At 37.6% G+C, this 26,822-nt stretch overlaps 1 protein-coding gene across 1 annotated transcript in view; it reads left to right on the plus strand.

The window, feature by feature from the left end:
• Positions 1-26,822, plus strand: part of MAD1L1 (mitotic arrest deficient 1 like 1) — an 882,417-nt gene that overhangs the window by 108,826 nt on the left and 746,769 nt on the right. The window contains exon 10 of the mRNA XM_036741311.1: positions 24,569-24,655. Coding sequence (XP_036597206.1) covers positions 24,569-24,655 — 87 coding nt within the window. The remainder of the gene's footprint in view (positions 1-24,568; positions 24,656-26,822) is intronic.

The following is a 26,822-nucleotide window of genomic DNA, read 5'->3' on the forward strand; positions in this document are numbered from 1 at the left end:
AAATTTCGTAGTTAATTTGGATCGAACTTCCCTTTACATTATTTTTTTATATTTTGTTAAACCTATATAAAATACTATTGATTTTTCTGCATTTATTTTGTAAGTTGTAACTTATTGAAGCTTTTAAAGATCTCAATTTATCTTCTGACTCCTGAGGATTTTTAATTGTAAAGCCCTTAGCACAGTGCCTGGCGCATAGTAAGTGTTATATAAACACTAGCTATTACTATTATTACTATGCTCCATGTCATGTCATCATAGGATAATTTCTTTTCCTCTATCTTTATGCTTCTAATTGCTTTCTCTTTGTTTATTCTTATTGCCAGCATCTCTACAACTATATCAGGTAACGGTGATAAAAGGGACATCCTTGCTTTACCTGTGAATTTACTAGGAAAGTTTCTATTATTAAATAATTTAATATAATAGAAGCTTTTGGTTGCAGGCACATACTTTTTTGATATTAAACAATTCTTCTATGCCTATATTTGATAGGGTGTTTTTTTTTTAAGCATGAATGAATGTACTTTGTTAAAGATTTTTTCCTGTCTCTCTTGATATAATCATATGCTTTTGAGTATTTTCATTTTCATTATTTTGTTAATGTTGATTCATCCTTTCATAAATGATATAAATTCAACTTGATGATAGTGAATGATTTTTTAGAGATAAATTTTGTAATATTTTTGCCAGAATTTTATTGAACAATTTTTGTATTTATAGTCATAGTAGTAAAGCTTTTTTGTCTTATAATGCTTTGGTAAAGTGTGCTATTTCTTAGTTTTTAAGAACAATGTATGTATTGTGAAATAATTTATAAATACATTCTATAAAAGTTTTATCCTGCAAATGTCTAGATTTTTTTTCCCTTCCCACTTTAGTAATTTCTTTACAATTAGTTCATTTTCTTCTCAAAGACTAGATTATTTAAGATCTCTATTTGATGTTCTGTTAATTTGTATATTTTATATTTTCTAGATAATTATCTATTTATTTTGAATTCTTTTCTTGACATATAACCATATTGTAGCTTCTGATGTTTCTTTTTATTTCTCTTGGGTTTATTGTGATTTTACTTTTTTCATTTTGTTAATTTGATTTTCATCTCTTTATGGAATTAGATTTTTTTGTCATAATTTTCAAAGAATCAGCTTTTAGCTTTGATTATCATTTCTGTACTCCTTTTGGCTTACAATTTATAATTTCTCTAATTTTAAGTTTTTTTCTTTTGTGCTTAATTGTGATTTGATGTTTATATGTTATTTTCCTGATTTTTAAAAATTGCATATTTAATTCATTAATTCTTTTGTATTATTTCATGTTGTTAGGGATATAATTTTTCTTCTGTGAACTGCTTTAACTTTTCCTAGAAAATTTGGAATGCTGTTATACCATTTTTGTTTTCTTTTTCATAACTATTGTTTCTATGATTTGTGTTGTGATTCACTCATTGTTCAGGATTTTACTTTTGTTTCCATTTGTATCTGTTTCTTTTCTGGTTCTTTGGAATTGACTACTGTTTTTATTGCATTATGTTTTATGGAGGATGTACTTGGTATTTTTTTTTATGTTAATTTAAAATTTTTTTTGTGTTCTTATATATTAACTATTTCTTCATAGGTTCCATATGGCATAGAGAATGAATATTCTCTAACAATCTCATTGAATTCTAAATTCTCCAGTAGTTTGTTCAGTTCTATATTTTCCTTTTCATTTATCTTCCTATTAGATTTTTCTACTCTGAGAGAGGTACTGGAGAGCCATTGAAATTTTTTGGGTAAAGGAATGCTAGGGTCAGAGAAGTGAATTAAGAAGATTATAATTTATTCAGTATTCACAGCTTTCCACTTTGAGATCTTCCAGCCTTTTGACTTGTCATGATCTTGCTTGTGGTGTCACTCATTGACTAGGCTGTGAAAGTATATGGGATGGAGCACTTTCTGTAATGTCAGGAGTATAGCTAAAGAAGTGAAAACTTTACAGATGAATTTCACCTGATTTTCTTTTGCTTGAGTAGGGAAAGCTCTTCCAAAACAAGGCTTTACTTTTTACTTATGCTAGACACAGAAAAACTTCCAAAATTTCAGGATAGAGTGGAGCTGTGTGACATTGGGAAAGTTACTTAATCTGTTTGCTTTAGTTTCCTAATAATAGCACCCACCTGTAGTTTGTTGTAAGAATGAAATGAGATAATATATATTTTTTTATTTTCAGAATTATTTTCAGACCCTAAAGTGCTGTATAAATGCTAGCCATTACTATTATTATTAATGATAATTTATGTGTGGGGCACCTAGGTGGTGCAGTGGGTAGAGCACTGGCCCTGGAGTCAGGAGGATCTGAGTTCAAATCCAGCCTCAGACACTTGACACATGTACTAGCTCTGTGACCTTGGGCAAGTCACTTAACCCCAATTGCCTTGCCAAAAAAACAAAAAAAACTAATTTATGTGTGCAGGTAGTTATAGGAATTCTTAAGAGGGTTTCTTGTATAGAAGTTCCCACCTTAATTTATGTGTGAGTTATTTAAACCTTTGATGGATTTATTCTAATAGTCATCTGTTGGGCTTTAATCAGCTGTCCCAATACAGTACAAAACATATGAATAATTTTTATTTGGAAATATTTTATGAGTATGAAATTCAAAAAACCTGAAAAATTTAGTGTGGTGAATATAAATCACAATCCCGTGCATTGCCATCATTTGAAGAAGTAAGTTATTTTTAAGTTTCATCAACACAAGTACTAAGGCTTTATGAATGTCAAATAATTAAGGGAACATTGTTTGTAGTGTTCTGTTACCTGCTGATTTAGTGTTACTGATTATCTAATCCAAGTAATACTCAATTAATAAAATGGCACTCAAATAGAGTTGGCAGGAAATAAAAATGCCTATTTTTTGGCTCTCAAAACAAGCGTATAATTTTTTCCACAAACCTCTATAGGTGTTCAGAGGAGGTAGATGTGAAATTGGGAGTGGATTGTATTTACTCAAAAATATTGATTTCAGAATTATTTATGAGGTAGGTGAAGAGAACCATTGCATTGTTTAGTATCCGTAAGAGCTTCGTCAAACTGAAAATAATTTAAAATTGGACATTGCTGGCATCCCATATCCCCTGGGATTAAGAACAATTGGGAAGGACCAAACTGAGTCTCACAGCTCTCTTTTATAAATCACAGGGATGGGTGGCTGATTCTCAGTCATCTGGAGACAATCTCTGAATGAAGCTCAAATCAATTTAGCCCCAAGGTGCACTTGTACCGTAGGAGCAGGTGTCTCAAACAATGATCCATGCCTTGGAATCTCATCAGGTTATTGAATAACTGTTCATATTGATCATTGACTTCCCTGATTACTCTCTACTCCCAGTGATTTAAGATCTAAGGCTCAGATGCAACATTTAAATCTAAACATACTTTTGAACATGTCGTTGAAAAGCAGCTTGAATAGTGCATTGATTTTGATGAAATGCCCAATGACTTTGTGGCTAATAAAGCAAGAAAATTTGTATTGTAATCATGATTGGATTAATAATTATGCCTGTAGATAAATTTACTTGGTTTTATTGTGATTTTGAGGCCACACAAATGTTGAAATGATCTCTTTGAAGGGATAAAATTATGTTCAGAATTGCTTGAGTGAATATGTGTGCATTTTAAAACTTGCTTAGGATACGTAAAGGTTTTGCTGTAGATATGCTCAAAATATGTTTGAAATTCCTTTCAGGGAGTTTACTTTAATGTCATTTTATAAGCTAGGTAGGAAAATGTCATTATCATTTAAAAGTATGAAATGATATTAAGAATTTCCATTTCTGGAATGTAGTAGTTCATTTTTGAAAGTTGAAAGGCTATTTATAAAGAATATAAATGGAATTAAACAAAAACCTAAGTAACATTTCATCATGTAGTAGACAAATTATTTTTTAATTTCCAATTTTCTTGGGTTGATTATAGGATCATAGAGTTAGATCTGAAATCTTATTTGATTAAATTTCATAACCATGTATTAAGCTCCTACTTTGTACAGAGTATTGTGTATGTGAAGGTGTCTATGCATGTGTGTATGTATATATATATATATATATATATACACACACACACATATTCATATGTATACATACACATGTGTGAAATATGTGTGTGTATATATGTATATATGTTATATATACATATCTTGTACAAATACCATATGATGAGAGACCTTAGGAAGGAAAATTCATTTTCAAGTTGGGAAAAGCTTCATGGAGATGGTACTTGATCTGGGTCTTGAAGTATGGGTAGGGTATTTTGGGGAGGGTGGGAGGAGGATGGGTCAGGAATGATGTGCTTGTAATAGATAATAGCCTAAGCAAATTGCAGGGGGCTTGGAAAGGATGGGGAGTCTTCCAGGGATTGAGAGTAGTCTGCTTTGTTTGGAAAGTTAGTGGTGCCAGGTGGTGAAGGGTTTTAACTGTTTTAGGTTAAGTCATTTGAACTTTGTATTTTAGGTAGATGGGAATATGGAGCATATTAAATCAGGGGAATGACATCATGAGAGGTATCCATTTAGGAAGCTTAATCTGGCAGAATGTTGACTGGATTAGAAGGGGAAGAGGTTGGAGTTAGGAAGATCTATTAGGAAGTTGGTATAATAGTTTAGGACCTGAACTTGATTGGATATAGTAGAAGAAAGGGAAAAATCTGAGAGAGATTTCTGGGGTAAGATTTTTAAAAAAGTTACTGTTAATGTGCTAATTTTAATGAGTATATATATGAGAAATAAACAGCCTACAACTAGAATGATTTATATTTAAAATATTTTCTGTCTATATAAGGTTTCATTTTAAAAATAATTTTAGTCCGTTTTGTTTTTATCATTTTACATGTGTTTCTGTATATTAATCTTGTTTTGATGTTATAGAATTTTAAAATTGCAACGTTATGCATCACAACTGCTTTGACAGTTCTTCAGTTATTGGACACTTAGGTTTGTTTTCAATTTTTTTCCTGTTACTTAAAAAAAAAGCATGAATGTTTTTATTTAAACAAGTGTTTTCCCTCCTATAACTAAGGTATTTGATATAGTCATTAATAGTGAAAACATTGGATCTGTTTGCATTTCCAGAATCAGAGTAGTAGGATGCTACCCCCCTGCTCCATATCCTTGCTAATAGATCATGATTCAAAATTATTTTAATTAGTATGTCTGTTATTATTGCAGTGGCTCTCATTTTTTCATGAGTTACTCGTAGTTTGTCTTCTTTTTTCATATCCACCGACCTTTTGTCTATTGAAATGAGTCAAAGGCTTATTGATTCATATCAGTTCTTTAGATTCTGGATGTCAGAATTTTATATGATATTTATCACAAAGATTTTACCTTAATTTATTTTGTTTTAAGTATTTTAGTTTTTGTTGTGTAAAATCTTTTTGCTTTTATATAATCATGTTCATGTATTTTATCTTTTTAAAATAAAATTTTAATTTTTTTAAATTAACAAAATGTTTCTTGATCCCAAAATGAAACAAGAAGAAAAACAAAAAAAAACTTTTGGAGGGGGAAGGCAGGGCAATTTGGGGTTAAGTGACTTGCCCAAGGTCACACAGCTAATGAGTATGTCAAGTGTCTGAGGCTGGATTTGAGCTGAGGTCCTCCTGATTCCAGGGCCAGTACTCTACTCACTGCGCCACCTAGATGCCCCATAAAAACAAATAATTTCTTACTAATATGAAGAATAATTAGGAAAAACAAATTCCCATATTGGCCATGTCCAAAAATGTCTCATTTTTCATATTTAGGCCCTGACCTCACTGTCAAAGGGTGAGTAGTATCCTTCATCATTAGTCTTCTGGAATCGTGGTAGATTATATTGACTAGAGTTTTTATGTCTTTCCAAATTATTCATATAAAATATTGTCCTTCCTCCAGGTATCATTGTTTTCCTCGTCTCCCCACTTTACTCTTTATTGGTTTCAACTAGTCGTCCCACCTTTCTCAGTAACGGTTCCTTCCATTGTTTCTTATGGCACAATAGTATTTTTTTTTTTACATTTGTAGACCATACTCTGTTCAGCCATTCCCCAATCCTTGGATTAATCTCCCCTCTCATTTCCAGGTCTTTGCTATTACAAAAACAACTATTATTATAAATATTTTTGTACCTATTGGACTTTTTCCTTTTTCTTTGATCCCTTTGGGCTATAGGCCAATGGTGGTATTATTTTATCTCTAACGCAGTAATAGTATGCACAATTAATAACTTTTGGGGCATTGTTGCAAATTTTTTTTTTCTCAAATGCCTCGACCAATTTATAGCTCCACCAACAATATCAATGGGCCTGTTTTCTCCACATCTCCTCTGACATTTGTCATTTTCCTTTATTGTCAACTTTACCAATCTGATGTGTGAGTGGTGGAATGTTAGATTTGCTTTAATTTGCATTTTAAAAAATATTGGTGGTTCAAAGCATTTTTTTTCATAAAGCCTATATGAAAGCTCCATGTGGTATATAAGCATCATGTGGCATTGAATTTGGTGTGAAGTACTGATCTAAAATTAATTTCTTCCATACTACTGCTCAGTTTTCCCATCAACTAAAAAGATTATATATATTTTTTTCAATCAGTAGAAATCCATATTCTCTTCTTCCTACCCCCAACTCCCTTCTGCCTACTTGAGAACAAAAGAAAAATAAAGCCCCTCCTACAAGCCTAAAGGTAAAACAAATTTCTGCACTGGCTGCATATTTAAAAAAAATGTCTCTTACTGCACTCTGAGTCCCTCATCTCTCTATCAGAATGTAGGCAGCTTGTTTCTTCACCCGTCCGCTGGAATCATGGCTGTTCATCAGAGCCTTTCAGTGTTGTTTATCTTTACCATATTGTTGTCATAAAAATTTTCCCCTGCTTCTGTTTGTTTTACTCTGCATCAGTTCATTTAAGACTTCCCAGGTTTCTTTGAAAACATTTCTTGCAGCACAGTACTGTTTCATCATCATCAGCAGCATGCACACGCGCGCACACACACACAGACACACACGCACAAAACTTATTTGTCTATTCCCCAATTTGTAGGCATCCTCTCAGACTCCCATTCTTTGCCACCTAAAAAAGAGCTGCAGATATTTGTGTATGTCTTTAGAGCTTGTTTTACTTTGCACTAACTCTTCTCTTAATTTACTTTCTGTTTAATTCTCCCTTCTCTTTATTTCCCTTTTTCTCTTATTTCCTTGTTGAGTGAAATGTGTTCTTGTACTTCACTGTGTGTATGCATGGATGTATGTGTGTGTGTGTGTGTGTGTACGCGCGTGTATGTGTGTGTGTGTGTGTGTGTGTGTGTGTGTGTGTGTGTGTGTGTGTATTCTCCCTTTTTTTGACCAGTTCAGATAAGAGTGAGGTTTATGTATCAGCTTCCCCCCCCCCCCCACCCCTTGTTTGTATAGGTATCTACTTGCCTATACAGTGACTATGGGAGATAATTTTTTTCTAATCATCCCTTCCCTTCTCCCCCTATTGTGTTCCTCTTGCCATTCTTCTCTGAAGATCTTTGAGACCTAACAAAACCCTCCCCATGCTGTGACTAATTAAATTCTTTCTATGAGCCCCAGTGATGATAGGGTTCAAAGAGGACATGTATATCATCTCCCCATATAAAAATGCAAGCAGTTTTTCCTTGGTTGATCCTTTATGATTGCTCATTCATATTTATCTTTTATCTCTTAACTCTTGTGTTTGTACTTCAGAGTTTTTACACAACTTTGATCTTTTCATCAAGAATGCTTAGAAGTCCTCTATGTCACTAAAGGTCTATCTTTTTTCCTCTATAAGATTATAGTGAGTTTTGCCGGGTAGATAGTCTTGACTGTAAACTCATGTTCTGTCCTTTTTGGAATTCCATATTTCCAAGCTCTTTGCTCCTTCAACATGGTGACTGCTAAATTGTGCGTGATTCTCATTGTGGATCCTCAGTACTTCAGTTCTTTGACCTGATACAGGCCTTGTGGTTCTAATGCTCTTTTCACTCTTCCCCAGCTATAGTATATAGTATGGTAAAATGCACTTGTGCTAGCTTATCATCTTAACTTTTATCCCTTTTGTTTGCTAGGACAGGGAAGCACTAGACTTTTGACATGAGCCTGACTCTTTCCGCTCTGAAGCTTTCCTTAACTCTCATTGTCTCAGATAGTAGGAGTATCGAGTCTTAGACACATGTCTCGAATTTTACCCTCCTGTGCTTTGGATTTTTAGGAGAAGTTGAAATGTAGTATGTGGTAAGAATAACGAGATGGGACCCTGTGAGTCTCTGTTAGCCGGACTCTCACCGCAGGCTTCTTAGCCCCACGAGCCTCCTCAAGGAAGAGATTAGCGAATTACCTTCTGCCCCTTAAGCATCTCCTTGAGGCAGGACAGAAGAAGAAGTAGTAATCTGAAATATTTGTTGTTAAACTTCCTACGGTTCTGAGTGTGAAAGGCTCAGGTTTTGTGGGTCTAAAACAGAGTTATGTGAGGTAGAACCAAGTTTACTATGGATATTTTGTATTTAATCTGAGTATAGAGTGGAAGGTGGTGAAAAGTTTTTATTTCAGTAAATTTCAGCTGGCCAAGTATCTTTTCACAGTCCGTGTGCAACAATATTTTAATAAGATTGAATCCTGAGAATAGAAAAGTACCATTGAGCAGGATTATGGTATTTAGTGCCGGAAGGGGAGACTTAGTGTTCATTTTAGGATCACAGATTAACCCTGGGAGGGCCTTAGACATTATCTAATTTAATCTCATCATTTAAATATTTACAGGCAGCTGGTGGTACGGTAGATAGAGCACTAGGCCAGAAATTTGGAAGATCTGTGTTCATATCTCTCAGACAAGACACTTAGTAGCTGTGTGGCCCTGGACAAGTCACTTATGCTCTGGCAGCCTCAGCTTCCTTGGTGATAAAATGGGGATATAATACCACCAATCTTGAGGTTGTTGTGAGAATCAAATATGGTATTTGTAAAAAAATGCATAGCACAGTGCCTGGCACATTGTAGGCATTATAGAAATGCTTATTCCCTCCCCTTTTCCTAAACACGAGGAAACTGAAGTGTGGAGAGATGAAAAATAACCCCACTTCGTTTCTTCCCTTCTTAACTCTGCATCCTGGTTTCTGATCTCATTATTCAACTGAAATTACTCTATGGAACGTTACCAATAATCTCCTGATTTTCAAATCTAATGGCCTTTTCTCAGTTCTCATTCTTGACTTCTCTGTTTTCTACTGCCCATCATCCTCTTCTTGATACTCTCTTCTCTTTAGGTTTTGATGACACCGACATCTTTTCTCTTCCTACAGGGTTTACTGTTCCCTCTGTGTCTCCTTGGTTATTACTGTTTTTGTTTGTACTTCATTTTCAAAGAGGGCCAGTGACATCATGAGGGTGGTGTCTAGACTTGCTGATGAATTGAATTTAGGTGAGACAGAGCTCCCCCCGAGTCACTGACGTCCAGTGACAGAACAAAAGTCCAGACAACTGGCAATGACCAGGGATGCAGTGGCTGACTTTGGCCTTTCTGAATTAAGGCCTTTCCCAGTTCCTCTGAGTTGTGCCTGATAACTATGGGTATGGTCTATCCTGGCCCCTTTTCTGTTCTCCCTCTGTGTTCTTTCATTTAAGATGTTATCAGCTCTGTTGGATCTGGGTGGTACACTAGAAGGAGCACCAGGCCTTGAGTTAAGGAGACCCAAGTGTAAATCTAGCCTTAGCCATTTACTAGCTGTATGACCCCAGGCAAGTCACTTAACCTCTGCCTCCTTTTCCTCAACTGTGAAATGGGGATAATAGCAGCATCCACCTCCCAAGGCTGATGCGGAGATCCAGTGAGATTAGCCCAGTGCCTGGCACGTCTGGGCTCCCTAAGTGTTAGCTGTTGTTGTTGTTCTTATGGTCTCTTTGTCCAGCTCTAGCCTCTCTTCTGCCCTGCAGTGTCACATTGTCCTACAGACATCTTAACCTCAACATGTAAAACAGGGCCCATTATCTTTCCCTCCAAACCTGTTCCTCTTCCTTACTTCCCTGTTCTTGTTGATGGTACGTACCACTGTCCTCTCATTCACTTGGGGCTCACCACCTGGGCATCATCCTCATTCTCTGTTACCTTCCTGCCTGCCAGTATCTAGTCAGCCGCTGGGTCTTGCCGTTCCCACCTTTATCGTCCCATCTCTTGCCAACTTTTGTCCTTTCTACCCTTTGTAACATTTCTCGTATGAACCCCTCCCTCTCCTCCAACACTTCCACCATCCTGGTGCCTCGCCCTTGTTACCTACTGCCGAAACTATGGGAGAGGACAAGCAGAGTGGGATTTTTATTGTTTTGTTCTTTTTGGAATTAAGTTTCCTAGGCTTATGCTAAATTGTAAACATCTGAAGGATTAATCTCCTTTGAGCCCTGGTAATCCACAGCTGTAACACATTGGGTACCGAGGCTCGCTTTCATGCCTTCGGGCACTAAGCCAGTCATGTTCCCAGTTTTGGTACCAGGCACGTGGGCTCACTGTGCTGAGCCAATCACTAATACGTGTGTGCTGTGCACGCAAGCTCAGCCAATCAGATGTCGAGTAAAACATGTCTCTAAGCTGGGAGATTGTTACTGCCTTGGGCTCACTGGTGGGAAGAATACTTTGCCTGAGAACTCTTGAGGAGGAGAAGACATAACGGACAGTGACGGCGACGACTCTGGGTAGCCCTTGTTAAAGAGTCCCCCTGGTTATGAATGTGAACCCAGAAGAAGGAGAAAGTGAGCGTTGGGTATGAAGAAGAGAACGAGCAAGGGGGAAAATGAGCTTTGAGCCAGTGTTGGGAGAGCTGGCAGCAGGGCAGCAGAGGCAGGAGCTGGCCAAGCAGTGGGAACTTGTATAGGGATGGGATTTGGTGAGACTGGGACAGTTGTCTGTTGCTTTCCAGTTATTGCGTTATTTTTGATAGCTAAAGCTCCTACAGAGATAACAAAGGGGCCAGGGGATAAATTTCTTTTGAACTTCTCAGAGCCAAGATTATGGCGGGAGGCCAAGCTTAACTGGAGCCATGAGCTGAGACTTGGAGCAGGAGCAGAGAGTTGTCTTTGTCAGAATTCTGGTGGGAGCCAGGAGAGGTCTGCCCGCAGACCTGCAGCCACAGGGCTTGGAATTTGGCCCTGGTCAAGATGTCCCTCAGGACTTAAGACTTGGACTCTTCCCGGCCGCCCCCCCCCCCCCCCCCCCCCGCGGACTTTACTTGGACACTGTTTGGATTGAGGAGATTGCAACCTACTACGACCTAGGGGTGGAGTTTAAGGGAAGACCCTGTCCTGGGGATGTGATTGTATGAACAAGTGTCTTGGCACAGTATGTTATATATTGAATGATATGTTTTGTTTAAGGCCATGTGCCCACCTTGGTAATAAGTTCTTATGTTGCTATGAATGTTATGCTTTAGTTTCTTGAATAAGATTTAGTTTTGAGTAAATAGAGAGTTCATTATACTGTGCAGTTTGACCCTAAATAAACATATGTTCACAGCAGCAGCCCTCAAATGTGCTGTGTTGGTTGGTGTTACAAATGGCCATCTGGTTGGTCTCCCTACCTCATATCTCTTCCCTCTCTAGTCTGTTCTCCTAAGTGCATCTGATCATGCCAAACACTTCCAGTGCCTATCAACCCTCTCACTTCCATTTAGTAAACTCTAATGGTTTCCTCTTCTCTCCAGGCTCAAATATTAAATTCTGTCTTTGGTTGATCTTCATTGCCTAGTCTCTTCCTACCTTTCCTTACTTTCTTACGCCTTCCACTCCCCCAAGTACTTTGTGATTTGTCAGCAGTGGTCTCCTTGCTATTTCTTGTACAAGCTTCTCTATCTCCTGGCTGCATTTTTCACGGCTTTCTTCCATGCCTAGAGCTCTCTCCCTCATCTTTGCTTCCTGCTTTCCCTGTCTTCCTTCAAGTCCCAGATAAGTATTCCCTTCTGCAAGAACACTCCCAAGTCTTCCTTAATCTTACTGCTTTCTTCCTGAAATTTCCCCCAGTTTATGCTGTATGTATTGTTTATATATAGTTATTTGCATGTTTTCTCTCCCATTAGACTGAATTCCCTGATCGCAGAGACTGCTTTTTGCCTTTTTTGTGTCCCCATTGTTTAGTAGAGACTTGGTCCAGAATAAGTGCTTAATCAATGCTTATTGTTGCCTTGCATAAGGCACCATAACTAATAAGTATCAGAAGCAGAATTTGAAGTTAGGTAGATCTACAGATAGAGTGAGCGCTTACTAAGCACTTTGGTGTTCCAGTCCTGTCAGAAATGCTGGCATACAAGCAGACAAATGTCCTTGTAACAGCTTCTCTCTGCTGGTCCTTCAAATGTACTTCGTGCTTTTGTATACTTATTATTTTACATTGTAGTTATTTTTATTTGTCAGATCCCTAGTACCAAAGTAAACATTCTAAGAATTAGGGACCATATTATAGCTAAGCTTTGCATTCTTTATAGTGTTAACACATTGACTCGTTTGCAATGAATATTGAATCAATGACTGTTAGATTGAATTTATATGGTGATTATATATTTCAGGCATGCTACAAAGTTTGAAAATCTTGATCCTTTTCTGAAAACGCTTTGCGCATGTATGTGTGCACGTCTATGTATGTATATATCTATCTTTCCTTGTAATCTAGTATGTAGTTTGGCTTATAGAAATATGTAACTATACTTTCTAGCTCATTATTAAGTGGTATACGGAAATGGTAAGCTCCTGAATGTTGGGGTAATAATTGTTCTGCTGAAATAACTAGCTGTCACTTTTCTTGTAAGAAATTGAAATTAAATATATGAAGTAAAAATGTGTAATTTGCTTTATGTGTTTTACTAAGATTTAAGGTGAGGGTGAACTCTATGCCTTGCAGCCTCTAACTGAAGCAAAGTAATTCAGATGGGGAAACTATTAAATTCATTTTTCACTTCATTTAAGCAGTTTTGGATCTTTTTTCCTTATTAAATTGTTACATTTCAGATTATCTTTACTTCAAAGGAAATTGGAGTGCTTTGGTTAACAGTAATTTTTGCCTCTTAACTACATTACTGTAGTTTGGAGCTTTGCTGGTCTAATTTGTACCCTAGGGCAAAAACCATGTTTCTAAATTGTTTTCAAATATGTCTGACTGGCCAATGCTCTTTGGACTCCGTCAATGAAGAATTTACTTGTAAGTTGTTACAGGTGATATTTATCTTCAGTGAGAGAAAGCAGCCAGGAAAAAGTTTTTTTTAAGTTGGTTTGGGTGTGGAGGAATATTCGTGTTTTCAGAACTGTCTAGTGTGTATACATTTGTCTTTCACTTTGCCCTTTCTGTTTTTCAAAGTCTTAGTAAATACTACCATAGCACAGCTAAAATAAAGGCGGCTCCATCATGGTGGCATCAAGGTGCCATCATAGAGTCACAGACATTCTTTAGGTGCCTGATCCTCTTGTTTAGTCATTTTAGTCATGTCTGACTCTTCATCACCCCTTTTTCAGGTTTCTTGGCAAAGAAACTGGAGTGGTTTGTAATTTCCTTCTCCAACTCATTTTTTCAGATGAGGAAACTGAGGCAAACAGGGTTAAGTGACTTGTTCAGGATCACAGAGCTAGTAGATATTGGAGGCTGCATTTTTGAACTCAGGTCTTCCTCATTCCAGGCCTGGCACTCTTCTGCTCTACCATGTGGTGCTAGGTGTACCACCTAGCAACTGGAAAAAAATGGAGATGTCCTTACCCAGGAGAAGCTTACACTGTATTAGTGATGCATCAGGTACACAGAGAAGTGAATACAAGTTATGTTGAATAGAAGAAAGGACTAACAACTGGGCAAGGAGGAATGATCAGCAAAGCTGAGGCCACATGACAGGCAGTTTTGATTTCCTTAATATGAAAGACGTGAATCCACTGTTAAGAGGGACAGGAGTGTGTTTGTTATCAATACTTAAGGAGAGAAGAGAAGGTTTTAAGAGCTGCTGCATGGAGTTTGATAATTGGGGAAGGTTTGTCACATAGCAAGAAAGGCCTGGTTGAGATTATATGTTGCTCATCCTTGGTGCTGGAAGAGGACCAAAATGTCTTTATGATGTTGGGGTCAAGGTACAGTGTATTCAGTTGTGGCCGAACATACCAATATGAGCTCAGAAGGCTCTACCACAGGTCGGACACAAGTAGCGCTTGAACATTTGGGATGGAGATGATTCTGTACGTCTCATGTTTCTTTTAAACTACTGTAACTCTGCTTTGCTCATAGAGCATTGCACCATCTTTGATGTGGGCATGCCATGCTGGGGGGTCCTGTGCCAGTATCTTCCATGTCTCACAGTTGATACTAAAGTTCTTCAAAGAGGCCCTGAGAGTGTCCTTGTATCGCTTCTTCTAGCCTCTGTGTGAGTTCTAATTTAGACAATATGGCCAGTTAATTGGAGTGTAGAGTAGAGTTTGAATGCTTGCATGGCAGTTTAGCTTGAGAGAGCACCTCAGTGTCTTGTACCTTATCTTGCCAGGTAATCTTCATCATCTTCCTAAAACAATTTAAATGGAAGCAACTGAGTTTATTGGCATGTTGCTGGTATACTTTCTAAGTTTCACAGGCATCCAACAATGAAGTCAGTGCAAAGCCAGCTTAATACTACTCTTTTCTCCCACATTTTCTTTCAGATCCTCCCAAACACTGAGCTAGCTCTGTCAATGCATGCATCAGCCCCATTATCTATGTGGATATGCCTAGAAAGTATGCTGCCAAGTGAACTTATCCACAGTATTCAGAAATTCTCCATTTGCTGTAACCAGTGGTTCCGTGTATGGGTGGTGCAGTTCTGGCTGGTGGTGAACCTCCATTTTCTTGGTGTTAATTGTCAGGCCAAAATTAGCACAAGTGGCAGAGAATTGATCCACTCTCTACTGCATCTTAGCCTTAGAGGCTGCATTGAGTACACAATCATCTGTGAACAAAAAGCTGTGCACCAACTCTCCTTCCATTTTTGTTTTGGCTTGTAGCCTATTCAAATTAAATAATTTGCCATCAGTGTGATAGCTGACCTTGATGTTTGTCCTCACTGGAGGCTTCTTATAATATTGCTGAAAATTCATCATACTAGAAAAGCATAGGAGCAAGCACCCAGCCCTGTTTTACTCCACTGGTGACTGGAGAAGTATGAGAGATCATGCATTATCCAGAACCCATCCGTGTGAGCATGCCTTCATGAAATTGGGGTCAATACTGATGAACTTCTCTGGACAATCAGATTTTCCCATGATCTTCCCCAAGTCCTCAGGATGGACAGTATCGAAGGTTAAGACCTAGTCAGGTGTACATTGTATACAGACCTGTTCTGCTCCTGGCATTTCTCCTGGAGCTGTTGGGCAGCAAACACGATGTCAACTTTTCCTCGGCCCTTTCTGAAGCCACATTGGCTCTCAGGTAGATGACCATCTTCCAGGTGAAGGATCAGCCTATTGAGGGGGACTCTTTCAATTATATTGCTGGCCCTTGGGTGATTGTCACAGCACAATCTGTAAATTAAAAGTTTGCCATGCAGCAGTGAAGGTCTGGCTGAGATTAAATAGCATAATTATAGTGCCAGTCTGTGTGGGACTAGACAGATGTAGGGATTCACATAGGTTTAGAGTTTTTCAAATCCTGGATAGTACCAGGACAAGGGAACAAGGGATTCAGGGATAGAGGATGATCCGATAACTAAAGGTGCAAAATTATAAAGGAAGGAAATAAAGCCAGGATAGGCATAATGGAATGGGGGACATGGAGAGGATGGAGGCTATAGAGAGGACAAGTAAAAGCATTAGGAGGAGATTGAGAAAGAGGGGAATGAAAGGAATTCATGATTAGAGAAGGATTCTAAAGCCTAGGAAGTTGATGGTGGCACATTTATGAATGATGGGGAGATCGAAAACATAAACATTCCTGTTGTCATAGGAGCTGTGCAGATTGATTAATGGGAGATGAGAATGTTTGAAGGGCTGTCAGTGTTTATATTGAAGTCCCTAAGTAAGAGAGCAGGGATTGGCATAGTGAGGAAGTGTATGAGTCACAGATTAAAGTTTTGGCAAAGGGAAGGAAAATGGCTGTGGGCTGGTAGATGGCTGGAAAAGGATCTGGACAGGGTAATGTTGATGGTTGGGGTAAACCTCAAAGCCAGAGGGGTATAAAGATTTTGAGGATAGACACTAGGTTTTTTTCTTTGGAGTTTTTTTTTCTTCCTTTGGGTTTTTTTTTCCTAATTGCTTTGGCTTTGTATCCCCAGTTCCTGGCAAAGTACCTGGCACATAGTAGTTGCTTAATAAAAGCTTCTTGATTACAGAAGTTTCATGATGGATCAGAATTATTTTTTTGGAGGGGGGAAGGCAGTTGGGGTTAAATAACTTGTCCAAGGTCACACAGCTGGTAAGTGTCAAGTGTCTGAAGTCAGATTTAAACTCAGGTCTTCCTGATACCAGGGCCTATATTCACTGTACCACCTTGCTGCCCTGTGAATCAGAATTTAATGATAGAAATGGCATTCTGGAGGGCATAACGGAAGAGGAGGGCAGAGAGTAATAGGAACTGAACAGAATTAGGGCAGAGCAGGATGAGAAGTAAAAAATGGGAACGTTGGTTTTTTGTTTTTGTTCTGTTTTTTTGGTCTCACTAGATGCAGTGATAAATGGAGAAAGAGGTGGGATTTTATTAGTGATAGGATAGGGGAAGTAACAACTGACTGATGCTCCCCATTTTAAAGTCCTAGAATGAAGGACAGTTATGCTCTCATTCTCAGAAACACAGTGAAGCATAGGAAAAGACAAAAGAGAGATTGGATTAGTGAATATTTGGTGAGCAGGTCCTCTTAACTTGAACTTTATGTCAATTCCCTTGTCTTATCCTAAGATAGCTATGGATGACAATCCTCTCAGTAGATACTCCATATATAGAGTGCTCAGTGGCTCCCAAGAGTGTTGAAGTGGCAGTGTTTTTCTTAGACAATTTGGAGAAGTGGAGTGAATTAGATAGTACCTCCACATATCAGAGTAAGTTTCAAGGCAAGAAGAACTGGGAATCTATCCTTGCAAAAGGAGAATTGCAACTGCTACCAGCTTAGTGATGGGGGCGGGAGAATTGTTGGCATGTTCTAATCCTCTCTTCCTAGGCAGTTGACATAATAGAGGGCTGAAATGTTGTTTCTCAAGACAGATTTGTTGACATAAGCTAGAGTGAATATTTTCTTTGTATATAAAATTAACTATATTGAATACACTTCTCATCTACCCCTCTCCTACTAGAATGACAGATCTTTACCTCATAGTTCTGACTTGCGTGGTACAGCCACAGATTGTCAGAAAGATCTGTCATCTGACTTTGTCTTTTTGGTCTAGTTGTTGATGATGTTGTAAATTATGGGTATCTCCTTTCTACAGGATCATTTGTTCTACATTGGCACTAGAAAGGGGATTCAGATAAAGGTCCAGCAAAACTTGGATTAATCTAAGATTAAAAACCTAAGATTATTGCTGGAAGGGACTTCTCTCTCAGACTTCCTTAAATCCCCATCCTTGCCTTTCTTAGCAATTAAAATCCCTGGGTCAACCGTTCTTCAGAATGTCTTTTAGTGCTTCTGTTCCTTTGGTATTCTGATTCCCTTCCCTTCTTCTTGTGACCTGAAAGTCACATTTACCTTATGGATGATTATATTTACTGAATGGGATTGAAGGTAAAAGATAAAGCATTACACTCCCAAAGTCTGTGTAGGCTGATTCAGAAAGTCCTGAAATCTTGATTTCTCAGTATTTCTCAATATTTCTGATATGTTTTGGTCACAACTGCACTTTTTATTAAGGATATAGATTTGCCCTGGGGCCATTTGTAGAAGATTATTCTTCTGTATCAAAGTCACAGTGTTACCCATTCAGATTCCTGTAAGGCTAACACTTACTTTCTAGCTGATTGTCATGGAAAACTGTATACTCCCAGGACTGATTACTGGAGCTTTTAGGGTCAGAATTATCTCAATCTTCTCTTTCTGATCTCTGGTGTGTCTCTATAGTGTCTCCATTGAGGTTTAAGGGTGCTCCGGACCCCAAAATACCAACATGCTGGATCCTGCTTGAATGAATTCAACCCAAGCCTTCTTTCAGCCAAAGGAAAAAAAAGAAAGTTTATTAAAGATCCTTCACATTGGCCAGACTCTTAAGAAATCTCACCATTGATTAGACTCTTAAGGAATCTGAACCTTTGTGACGCTTGTATTGACAAGTGGGCCAGAACAATCTGACCCAGATTGAATCTGAGCTAGATTGAATCTGTGCACCTTCATGGAGGCAAGATGGATCTTATATACAGAAAGACTGTGGGAGGGATCTAGGGTTGGCCAAGTAGTCTGGGGTGATGAGAGGAGGGGTTTAGGGAGGATCTTGAGGAGAAGTCTAAGGAGGATCTTGATGGGACTGGGGTGACTAGAAGTCTGACTCTACGAACCTAGAGAATGGGATTAAAGGTGGGAAATAGCTGAAGGCTGCCTAGAGATAATAGACCATGGAGGGCTAGGCCAGGTTTAGGGTAACCCAGATTTGGGCCTAGCTGTCATGGAAGGCTTATGGCCTCAAGCGAAAGCCAGATCTAGTGGAAAGATTCAAGGAGAGTTCAAGGAGGTTCCCAGAGCCTATACCCCACCATTTCTATGTGATAAGAATCTCTTTTACTTAATAGAGTAATTTCTACCATAATGTAAGTTCATTGTCCACAGTAGTCAATAAACTTTTATTAAGTACCTTTACACAGACCCTTGGATTTGCAGTCTGTAGATTTCCTTTGAAATCCTATTTCTGCTCCTTCTTAACTGTATATCCTTGGAAAAGTAGCTCAATCTTTCTACCTTAAAGTTTCTAGGTCTGCTGTGATGCTCAACTTTATAATGAATATAATTTAGTTCAGTACTATGTCAGGTGCTATTATTTTACGTCATGGGCTGGTGTCACTGTTTCTGTTTCATAACCCCTAAATATCATGTAATCAGCTTACTTATTCCTTCTTTGATAGTTTAATTATCTTTCTCATGTTTCTTTTCCTCAGAATGTTTCCAAGTCAAATATTCTGCCTGCATAGGTTTATTTTTCAGGAATTCTCAAATGTCTCTTTTTTGAGGGGGAATATCTATCTTTTTATTGGTGATTTGGGTAAGTTTTGCAGAGTATATCATTTTGGGTTACATCTTGAGCTCCTTTGCTTTTTGAAATATACTGTTCCTTTCTGTGATTTCTTATGACTGTAGAATAATCTTGAGTTATTCGAATTTCTTTTCTTTTATATTTAATTTGTCTGGCCATTTACAAAACTTGTTGGTTTTCATTCAGTTTGTGAAATTTAGTGACTGTGTCAAGGAGTTTGAATTCAGCATTTTTTTTTCCTGAAGGTGATCTGTAGATTCTCTGTATTAGTGCTTTGTTGTTTAAATTCAGGGGTTATCCTCCTGCATCTAGTTTTCCAGGCTAATCACTTTGGTTTGTGTAGAATGTATGTGGTCTTTTGATATTGTTGCCTTTTACTTCTTTAAGGCCATGATTTTTCTACATTGGTGGGTTTTTTTTAGGTCAACTTCCTGTCCTCAAAAGACTTATATTATTTTTAGTAATAATTTACTTTTTCCCCCAGTTACACGTCAAGAAAATTTTTAGCATTCATTTTTACAAAATTTTGAGTTCCAAATTTTTCTCCCTCCTTCCCTTACCACCCCTCTTCTGAAGATGGCAGGCAGTTAGATATAGTTTATACCTGTGCTCTCATGTAAAAATTATTTCCATATTTGTCACAGTTGTGACAGAAGAAAGAGATTAAAAAAAACATGAGAAAGAATAATGTAAGTGAAAAAAAATATGCTTCGATCTGCATTCAGAATCCCTCAGTTCTTTATCTGGATATGAATAGAATTTTCCTTCATGAGTTGTTTGTATTTGTCTTGGATCATTGTGTTGCTGAGAAGAGCTGAGTCATTCATAGCTGCTCATCACACAATGTTGCTGATTCTATATACAATGTTTTCCTGGTTCTGCTTCTTTCACTTTGCATCAGTTTGTACAAGTCTTTCCAAGATTTTCAGAAATCTGCCTGTTCATCATTTTTTTAAAATAAATTTATTTATATTTAGTTTTAAAAATTCACTTAAATAAGTTTTAAATTTTCTCTGCCTCTCTCCCCCCACACCCAACATGGTGTGCAGTGTGATATAGTTTCTACATATACATTCTTATTAAACATATTTTCACATTACTCGTGTTGTATAGAAGAATTAGAATGAATGGGAGGAACCATGAGAAAAAAAACAAACCAAAGCAAAACTAAACATAAAAAGAGAGCAAATAGTATGCTTTGATCTACATTCTGACTCCATATTTCTCTCTCTGGATGTGGATGGTATTTTCCATCATGAATCTTTTGGAGTTGTTTTAGGTCCTTGAATTACTGAGAAGAGCTAAGTCGATCAAAGTCAGTCCTTGAGCAATGTGGCTGTTACTATGTACAGTGTTTTCCTGGTTCTGCTCATTTCCCTCACCATCAGTTTTAAGTGTTTCCAGGTTTTTCTGAAGTCCTCCTGCCCATAATTTCTTATAGCACAGTAGTATTCCATTACATTCATATACCACAACTTTTTCAGCCATTTGATGGGCATCCCCTTAATTTCCAATTCTTGGCTGCCACAAAAAAAGTTGCTATAAATATTTTTATAAATGTGAGTCCTTTTCCTGTTTTTATGATCTTTTTGGGATACAGCCCTAGAAGTGGTATTGCTGGGTCAAAGGGTATGCACAGTTTTTTAGTACTTTGGGCATAGTTCCAAATTGCTCTCCAGAATGGTTGGATCCGTTCACAACTCCACCAACAATTCATCAGTATCCCAATTTTCCCACATCTTCTCCAACATTTATCATTTTCCTGTTTTGTCATGTTAGTCAATCTGATAGGTGTGAGGTGGTACCTCAGAGTTGTTTTGAGTAGCATTTCTCTATTTAGAGCATTTTTTCATGTGACTATAGATATCTTTAATTTCTTTGTCTGAAAATTGCCTGTTCATATCTTTTGACCATTTGTCAATGGTGGAATGGCTTATATTCTTCTAAATTTGACTCAGTTCTGTATATATTTTAGAAATGAGTCCTTTATCAGAGGTACTTGTGGAAAAATTGTTTCCCAGCTTTCTCCTTTCCTTTGATATTAGTATTCTTGTGTTTTAAGTTTGTCAGCACTCCCTAGATTATCCTTTTGGCTTCCAGCCCAACGCCCACAGCCGTCATCTAAGGAAGAAGCTCCTGTGTATCTCTACCAATTATCCACCAATTGCTACATATAGGACAAGCAAGCCAATGTAGTTCAAGTAATAAGGCCCTCTGAGGAAGAGACAGGAGACATGTTCAGGCAAGTCAGAGCACCACCACCATCACCACACTGACAACTATCTCCTCCCAGATCCTAATGGGCATAGCTGGGACCCTTACCCCAAGAGCTTTGCAAATAGAAAGACTCTCAGTCATTATCCTGGGAAGCAACCCTTGAGTCAATGCAGCCTGTTACTACACCTGGAAGTATTAAAGCTACTGAAGCTCAGACATGAAAGTTCTTGTTATTAAAGTCCTTGGTACTATCAGATGGTTCAATATATAAAATTGATGATTTTACCAGTGGATATGACATTATAGAAGAGGCATTACCATCTGATTTGTTGTTGTTCCCCAAAAGAACATAGGCCTTTCCATTTGACTTGCAACTGAAACCTTCTATGTTTTGTCTCCTATTAGAGAATAAGGTCCTTGAAAGCAAGGATGATCATAATTTTCTATTTGTATCCTTTGCACATAATACAATACTTTGCAAATATTAAAGACTTAAAAATAGTTTTTTAATTAATTAAGATCTGTTAATGTCTCTTATTACTTGAGAGAGGGAGTCTATATCATGCGGTCAGTTTTTATGAATCTGTTAGTTTTGTTTTTTAAAAGCTGCATGGAAACATCCAAATTCTGGCTTAAAACTCCGAATTTCTTCCTTAATGAATTTCATTTCTCTTTTGGAACATTCTGGAATTTTTATTGTCGATTCATACTCTCTGAAAGTCCACAGGATATTGCTATTTCTTTTAAAATTGGTCTACTTTTTTTTTTTAAACAAGTAATGTTTATTAAGGGAGCTTTGTATTCTCTTTGAGGATTTAGTACTCATTCTACCTTCTGGTTTTAGACTTCTCTTTGCTGGTTCATCTGTTTATGTTTTTTATTGTTATTAGAAAGTTTTCTTTTGAAATATTTGGTGTTTTAACTTTTTAGGAAATATTTTCCTGTAATTAATTTTCTTGCTTTTCCCCTTTTGCTGAAATTGGGTAGCCTTCTTACATAATTGGGGATATAATGTTAACTCTCCTGGATCCTTACCTTGAGAGCCCTCTTTAGGACATTATACTAGTTGCTGCTGGTTTTCAGTATTCTTTCCTTCTGGTCTGGAACAGCCATGCAAGTCACCTCAACCTCAGTTTTTTTCTCCTCCTTTCTTTCTGATGGATGGGCAGAATCATTTTTTTTTGTCAGTTCTTGAAGCATGGGACAAAGGAAAAGTCTGTGCCACTAGTGTCTTTATAGTGGGTTGTGGGGGGATGTGTCTGGTCCTTGTCAGAATGATACACGTCTTCATCTCTCATCACCCCCTTTTTCTAGACATGGTTGTGTGGATTGGTGCAAGGAGAGATGTGCCAGCAGAGTCTCTACAGTCTTGGATATTTTCCAATGGCCCCCTGTAACTGTCCTTGATTTAATTGCATCCCAGGGAGTGTGGAATCTGGTGGGTGGGTGGATGGGGGCTGCTGATTCAGCCCTTTAAGGATTAGACTTCTTTGGTTTTAATTCATAAAGATTTTGCCTTTTCAGTGTTATCTTTTCTTTGACTTTTGGATTTAGGTATAATTTTTCTATGTCTGGCACGTAATTCCTCTTTTTTACTGGGTTAGAAAGATATGTGGAAAGCTACTTTGCTATCTTGCTGGTTTTGTAACCCCAAAATCTACTAGCATTATTATTGTTGCAGTTGTTAGCATACCATGATGTTTATTAGCAATACGTTTACATTGAAACAAGAAAATCTGTATTATAAACTATATAAATATATTTAGGGAAATCTTTTTAAATGTGATCCTGATGAAGATTGTTATCCATAACTGTGATCATGAATGACTGGATTAATGTATGTCTTTCTGTCCTTTTTGCTTTATCCTTTGTTTTTTGTTTGTTTTTGCTTCTACTCTGCCTCTTATTTGGTCTATGGAACAAAAGACATCAGTGAGGTTAAAATTTAAAGAGTTTGGTCTGTAGATTTGCTCTTTGATATCCTTTGATAGTAAAATCCAAATTTTCAATGAGAACTACTTGATCCCTAAAATCAGACCAAACAGCTTTCTTGATTTCCCAGTAGTTTTGTCCTCTTGTGCTGGTTGTCTGATTCCTGCGGTGTATTCCTTTTTGAGCTGTGTACCATCCAATTCTTTGCTTCCATTTACAAATGATGTAGCCATCATTTGAGTGCTGTCCCTTTATATGTCCTTATATCTGACTCAGTTTATCAGTTCTTTCTAAGTTACAGAGAGGAGATGATAAAATCTATGGTACTTCTTATTGAGGTGCATGTCATCTAGTTTGGTGAATGTGACGTATACCTCAATAACTATAGTAATAAATTAAACACATTTGGTGTTCAAAGGACAACATACACTATGTTACATTATTTGGAGGATAGGGTATATGTTGAGAAATTGTGGGTTTTGAAGAATGTGATGAACTTGTCAGGTAAATCATAGATTTTAAACTAGAAGAGACCATAGAGGTCATCTAACCCATTTTCTTCTTTTTTTAAATGAGGAATTACAACTTAGAGAGGTTAAGTGATTTGGCATAGTTTACACAGTAAATAGTGCAGCTATTTACTCTAAATCCAGCCCTCTTTCCACAGTTCCATGCCACACATTGGAGAAGCAAAGCAGAAGGAGAGAATGGCATAAGCAAAGGCACCTGGATAGGGGAGCACAAGGTGTGCAGAGGAGAGAACCAAGAGTCCTCATTGTCTGGAGTATGGACTCCATGGAATGGAATTGTGTGGGAAAAGACAGGAAGGACAAAAGGATGCCAGAAATCACTTCTTTATTAATATGTCAAACTCTTTTTCTGATTGCTGCTTGCTGTATTTTTTTCCCTTTCTTTTTTGCTGTGATTTCCCAGTGGTCTGTAGCCCTGCTTCATTGCTTGAAGCCTTGTTCTTATGTGGAACATGGCTGGAATACTTTGTGCCTTCATGAAATTCATGACTTTTTAAGGACAGGCTAGAGTAGTTTCATTTAAAGATCATAAATAAATATTGTTTAATGTGTAAAAGTTTTTGTATTTTCAATAGGGTACACATGACCCAGTTCATGAAAGACTATTGAAGTCACCATACGGGATATTTTATAATTCTTGACACTTACAGTTGACAATGATCCCCCTGTAAACAGCATGGTTGGATTTTTAACCTTTTCTTTTTGTGTGTTGCATTTATCCCTCAGGACTCCTGATGATCTCTCCAACCACATTGTGTCCTTGCAACAGAGGGAGGTCGAGTTGGCAGAAAAGAGTGCGGCCAGTACAAGCAGGTAGGGGTGATGGGATGAATTGCCATGAGCCTGATTCTTGGTTGCAAATGACACTCTCACTCCAAGATATTCTCGAAGACTTTCTGAAAGGAAGGTTATCCTCTTTCCATGTTAGAACTAAGTAAAATTGGTGCTATATAAGACCACACTCTTGCTTCTACTCTGTCTTTAATTTGGTCCGTGGAACAAATGGGAGCAATGAGGTTAAAATTTAGAGTTCATACTGTGGATGAACTCTTCGATGTCCTTTGATAGTAAAACCCAGATTTCCAGTGAGAACTACTTGATCCCTAAAATCAGACCAAACAGCTTTCTTGATTTCCCAGTTGTTTTGTCCTCTTATGCTGGATGTCTGATTCCTGCAGTATGCTCCTCTTTGAGCTGTGTACCATCCAGCTCTTTGCAGTAGTGTAAATCCCCATCTCTTCTTTCATGACATGAGTATCGAGGCTCTTCATGAAAGAAATGTGTTTGTTTAAGAGCTAAAGAAAGCCCAGTAATCATCTTGTCCACAGTTGATCCAGTGATGGGGAGGCCGAGGAAATGCTGAGCCTGGTTGTGCATCATTGATTCTCATGCTGCAGCCCCCATCATCCCTGAGAGATGGCTTTTCTATAATTTATTAGTAGCTAGAAGGAAGTTTTTTGTTGTGTAGTGGTAGTGCTGCTGCTTGCTGCAAAAATAGGCCTTTAGAAGCATCTGGTCCTACCAAATGTAATTCCATCCATTTAGCTTGGAAATGTCAAATGAAAATGATCGCTTTTTGACTTCCGATGAAATTTGCATTGTTGTCAGTGACCTCAAATAAAAGCTTGAACATCTTGACAAATTATTCTATTCATGTACTTTTGTTTCAAAGCAGACTAGATATTAGTAGAATGAATAATTTTCTATATTTTTCTTCTATCTAACAATTTTTATTCTATTATTTCCCTCTATGATTTAGACAATATGGAAGTAGGAAAGCAAACTCCTGAAAAGAGGGTGAGAAAAAAGCAGATGTTCCCCTTATCGTCTCCTTCCCATGTACCATTTGTTGTACTTTAATAGCAATAGTTTGATCTAGAACTCAGGTTATAAGAAGAACTCTAAGCTTTGAAGAAGTCTAATATAGGGGAAAAAGCCTTGGTGTGGGAAAATAGTAATTCTGGCCACAATACTGCCACTGGTAACTATTGTTTTGGGCAAGACACTTAACATTTGGATTTCTGTGTTGCCATCTATCCAATGGGAATCAACTTAGAGAGTCACAGTCATGTCAGTAAAGTACTTTGAGGGTTTCCAAAGAAAGATATCTTCTGACTAATGCTTTATTGCTTAATAGTAGTTCTTGGAGGCAGATAACTAAGTGGCTCAGTGGATGGAGTACTGGGCCTGCAGTCAGGAAGACCTGAGTCAAATCCTTGGATACTAACTAGCTGTGTTATAATCATTAGGAGTCATTAGCCATAGACTTAGGTGCAGTAGCGTGAAGACATAAGAGCAAAAATGAGCACTTCTCTCTCATTTTACAGATGAAGAAATGGAAACCTTGATAGGTGAAATGACTAATCTTGGTCATAATCGGAAAAATGAGACTCATATTCTCAGACTTAAATACATTGTGCTTGGTACTGTGCCATTCTTCTCTCCAAAGCTTATTGATAAACTGTTACATCACTGGAGAATTCAGTTTTCCTGTGACCTTAGGGAATTCCTAGGACTGTTGGAGATCAGAACCTTTGCTTCCTTGCTAGTACAGTTCTGTTGCCATTGAACTCTACCTCTTTAAACTTTACCTCTTTGAACTCTGCATACCTCTTTAAATGTTATCTTTGAGCAGGGATTCCCCACATCCCCAAACGTCCTCATGGTTATCGTTTTAATAGTTTTTTTTTTTCATCCAAATTTGTATTTCCTTTTTGCTGAATTGAGGAAGATATTCCCCAACAAAGTCCAAAGTTGTAGTTATGCAAGGTTCTTAAATAAACTTGTCCTCGAAAGGTAGTAGAAGAAAGCAGTTTTGCTATACATTCTTTCTTCTCAGGCCTCCCCTCCCCCACTTTTATAGTCTGTGCATCATCTTCCCTCTACAGACTGTTGCCGTGGAGATTGCTTGGGGCTATCTAGCTAAAGAGGAGAGAAATTCGTGCTGCTGATACCATATTGCTTCACTATGGAATACATA

Source organism: Trichosurus vulpecula, chromosome 1 (assembly GCF_011100635.1).
Source record: "Trichosurus vulpecula isolate mTriVul1 chromosome 1, mTriVul1.pri, whole genome shotgun sequence".
Classification (NCBI taxonomy): domain Eukaryota; kingdom Metazoa; phylum Chordata; class Mammalia; order Diprotodontia; family Phalangeridae; genus Trichosurus; species Trichosurus vulpecula.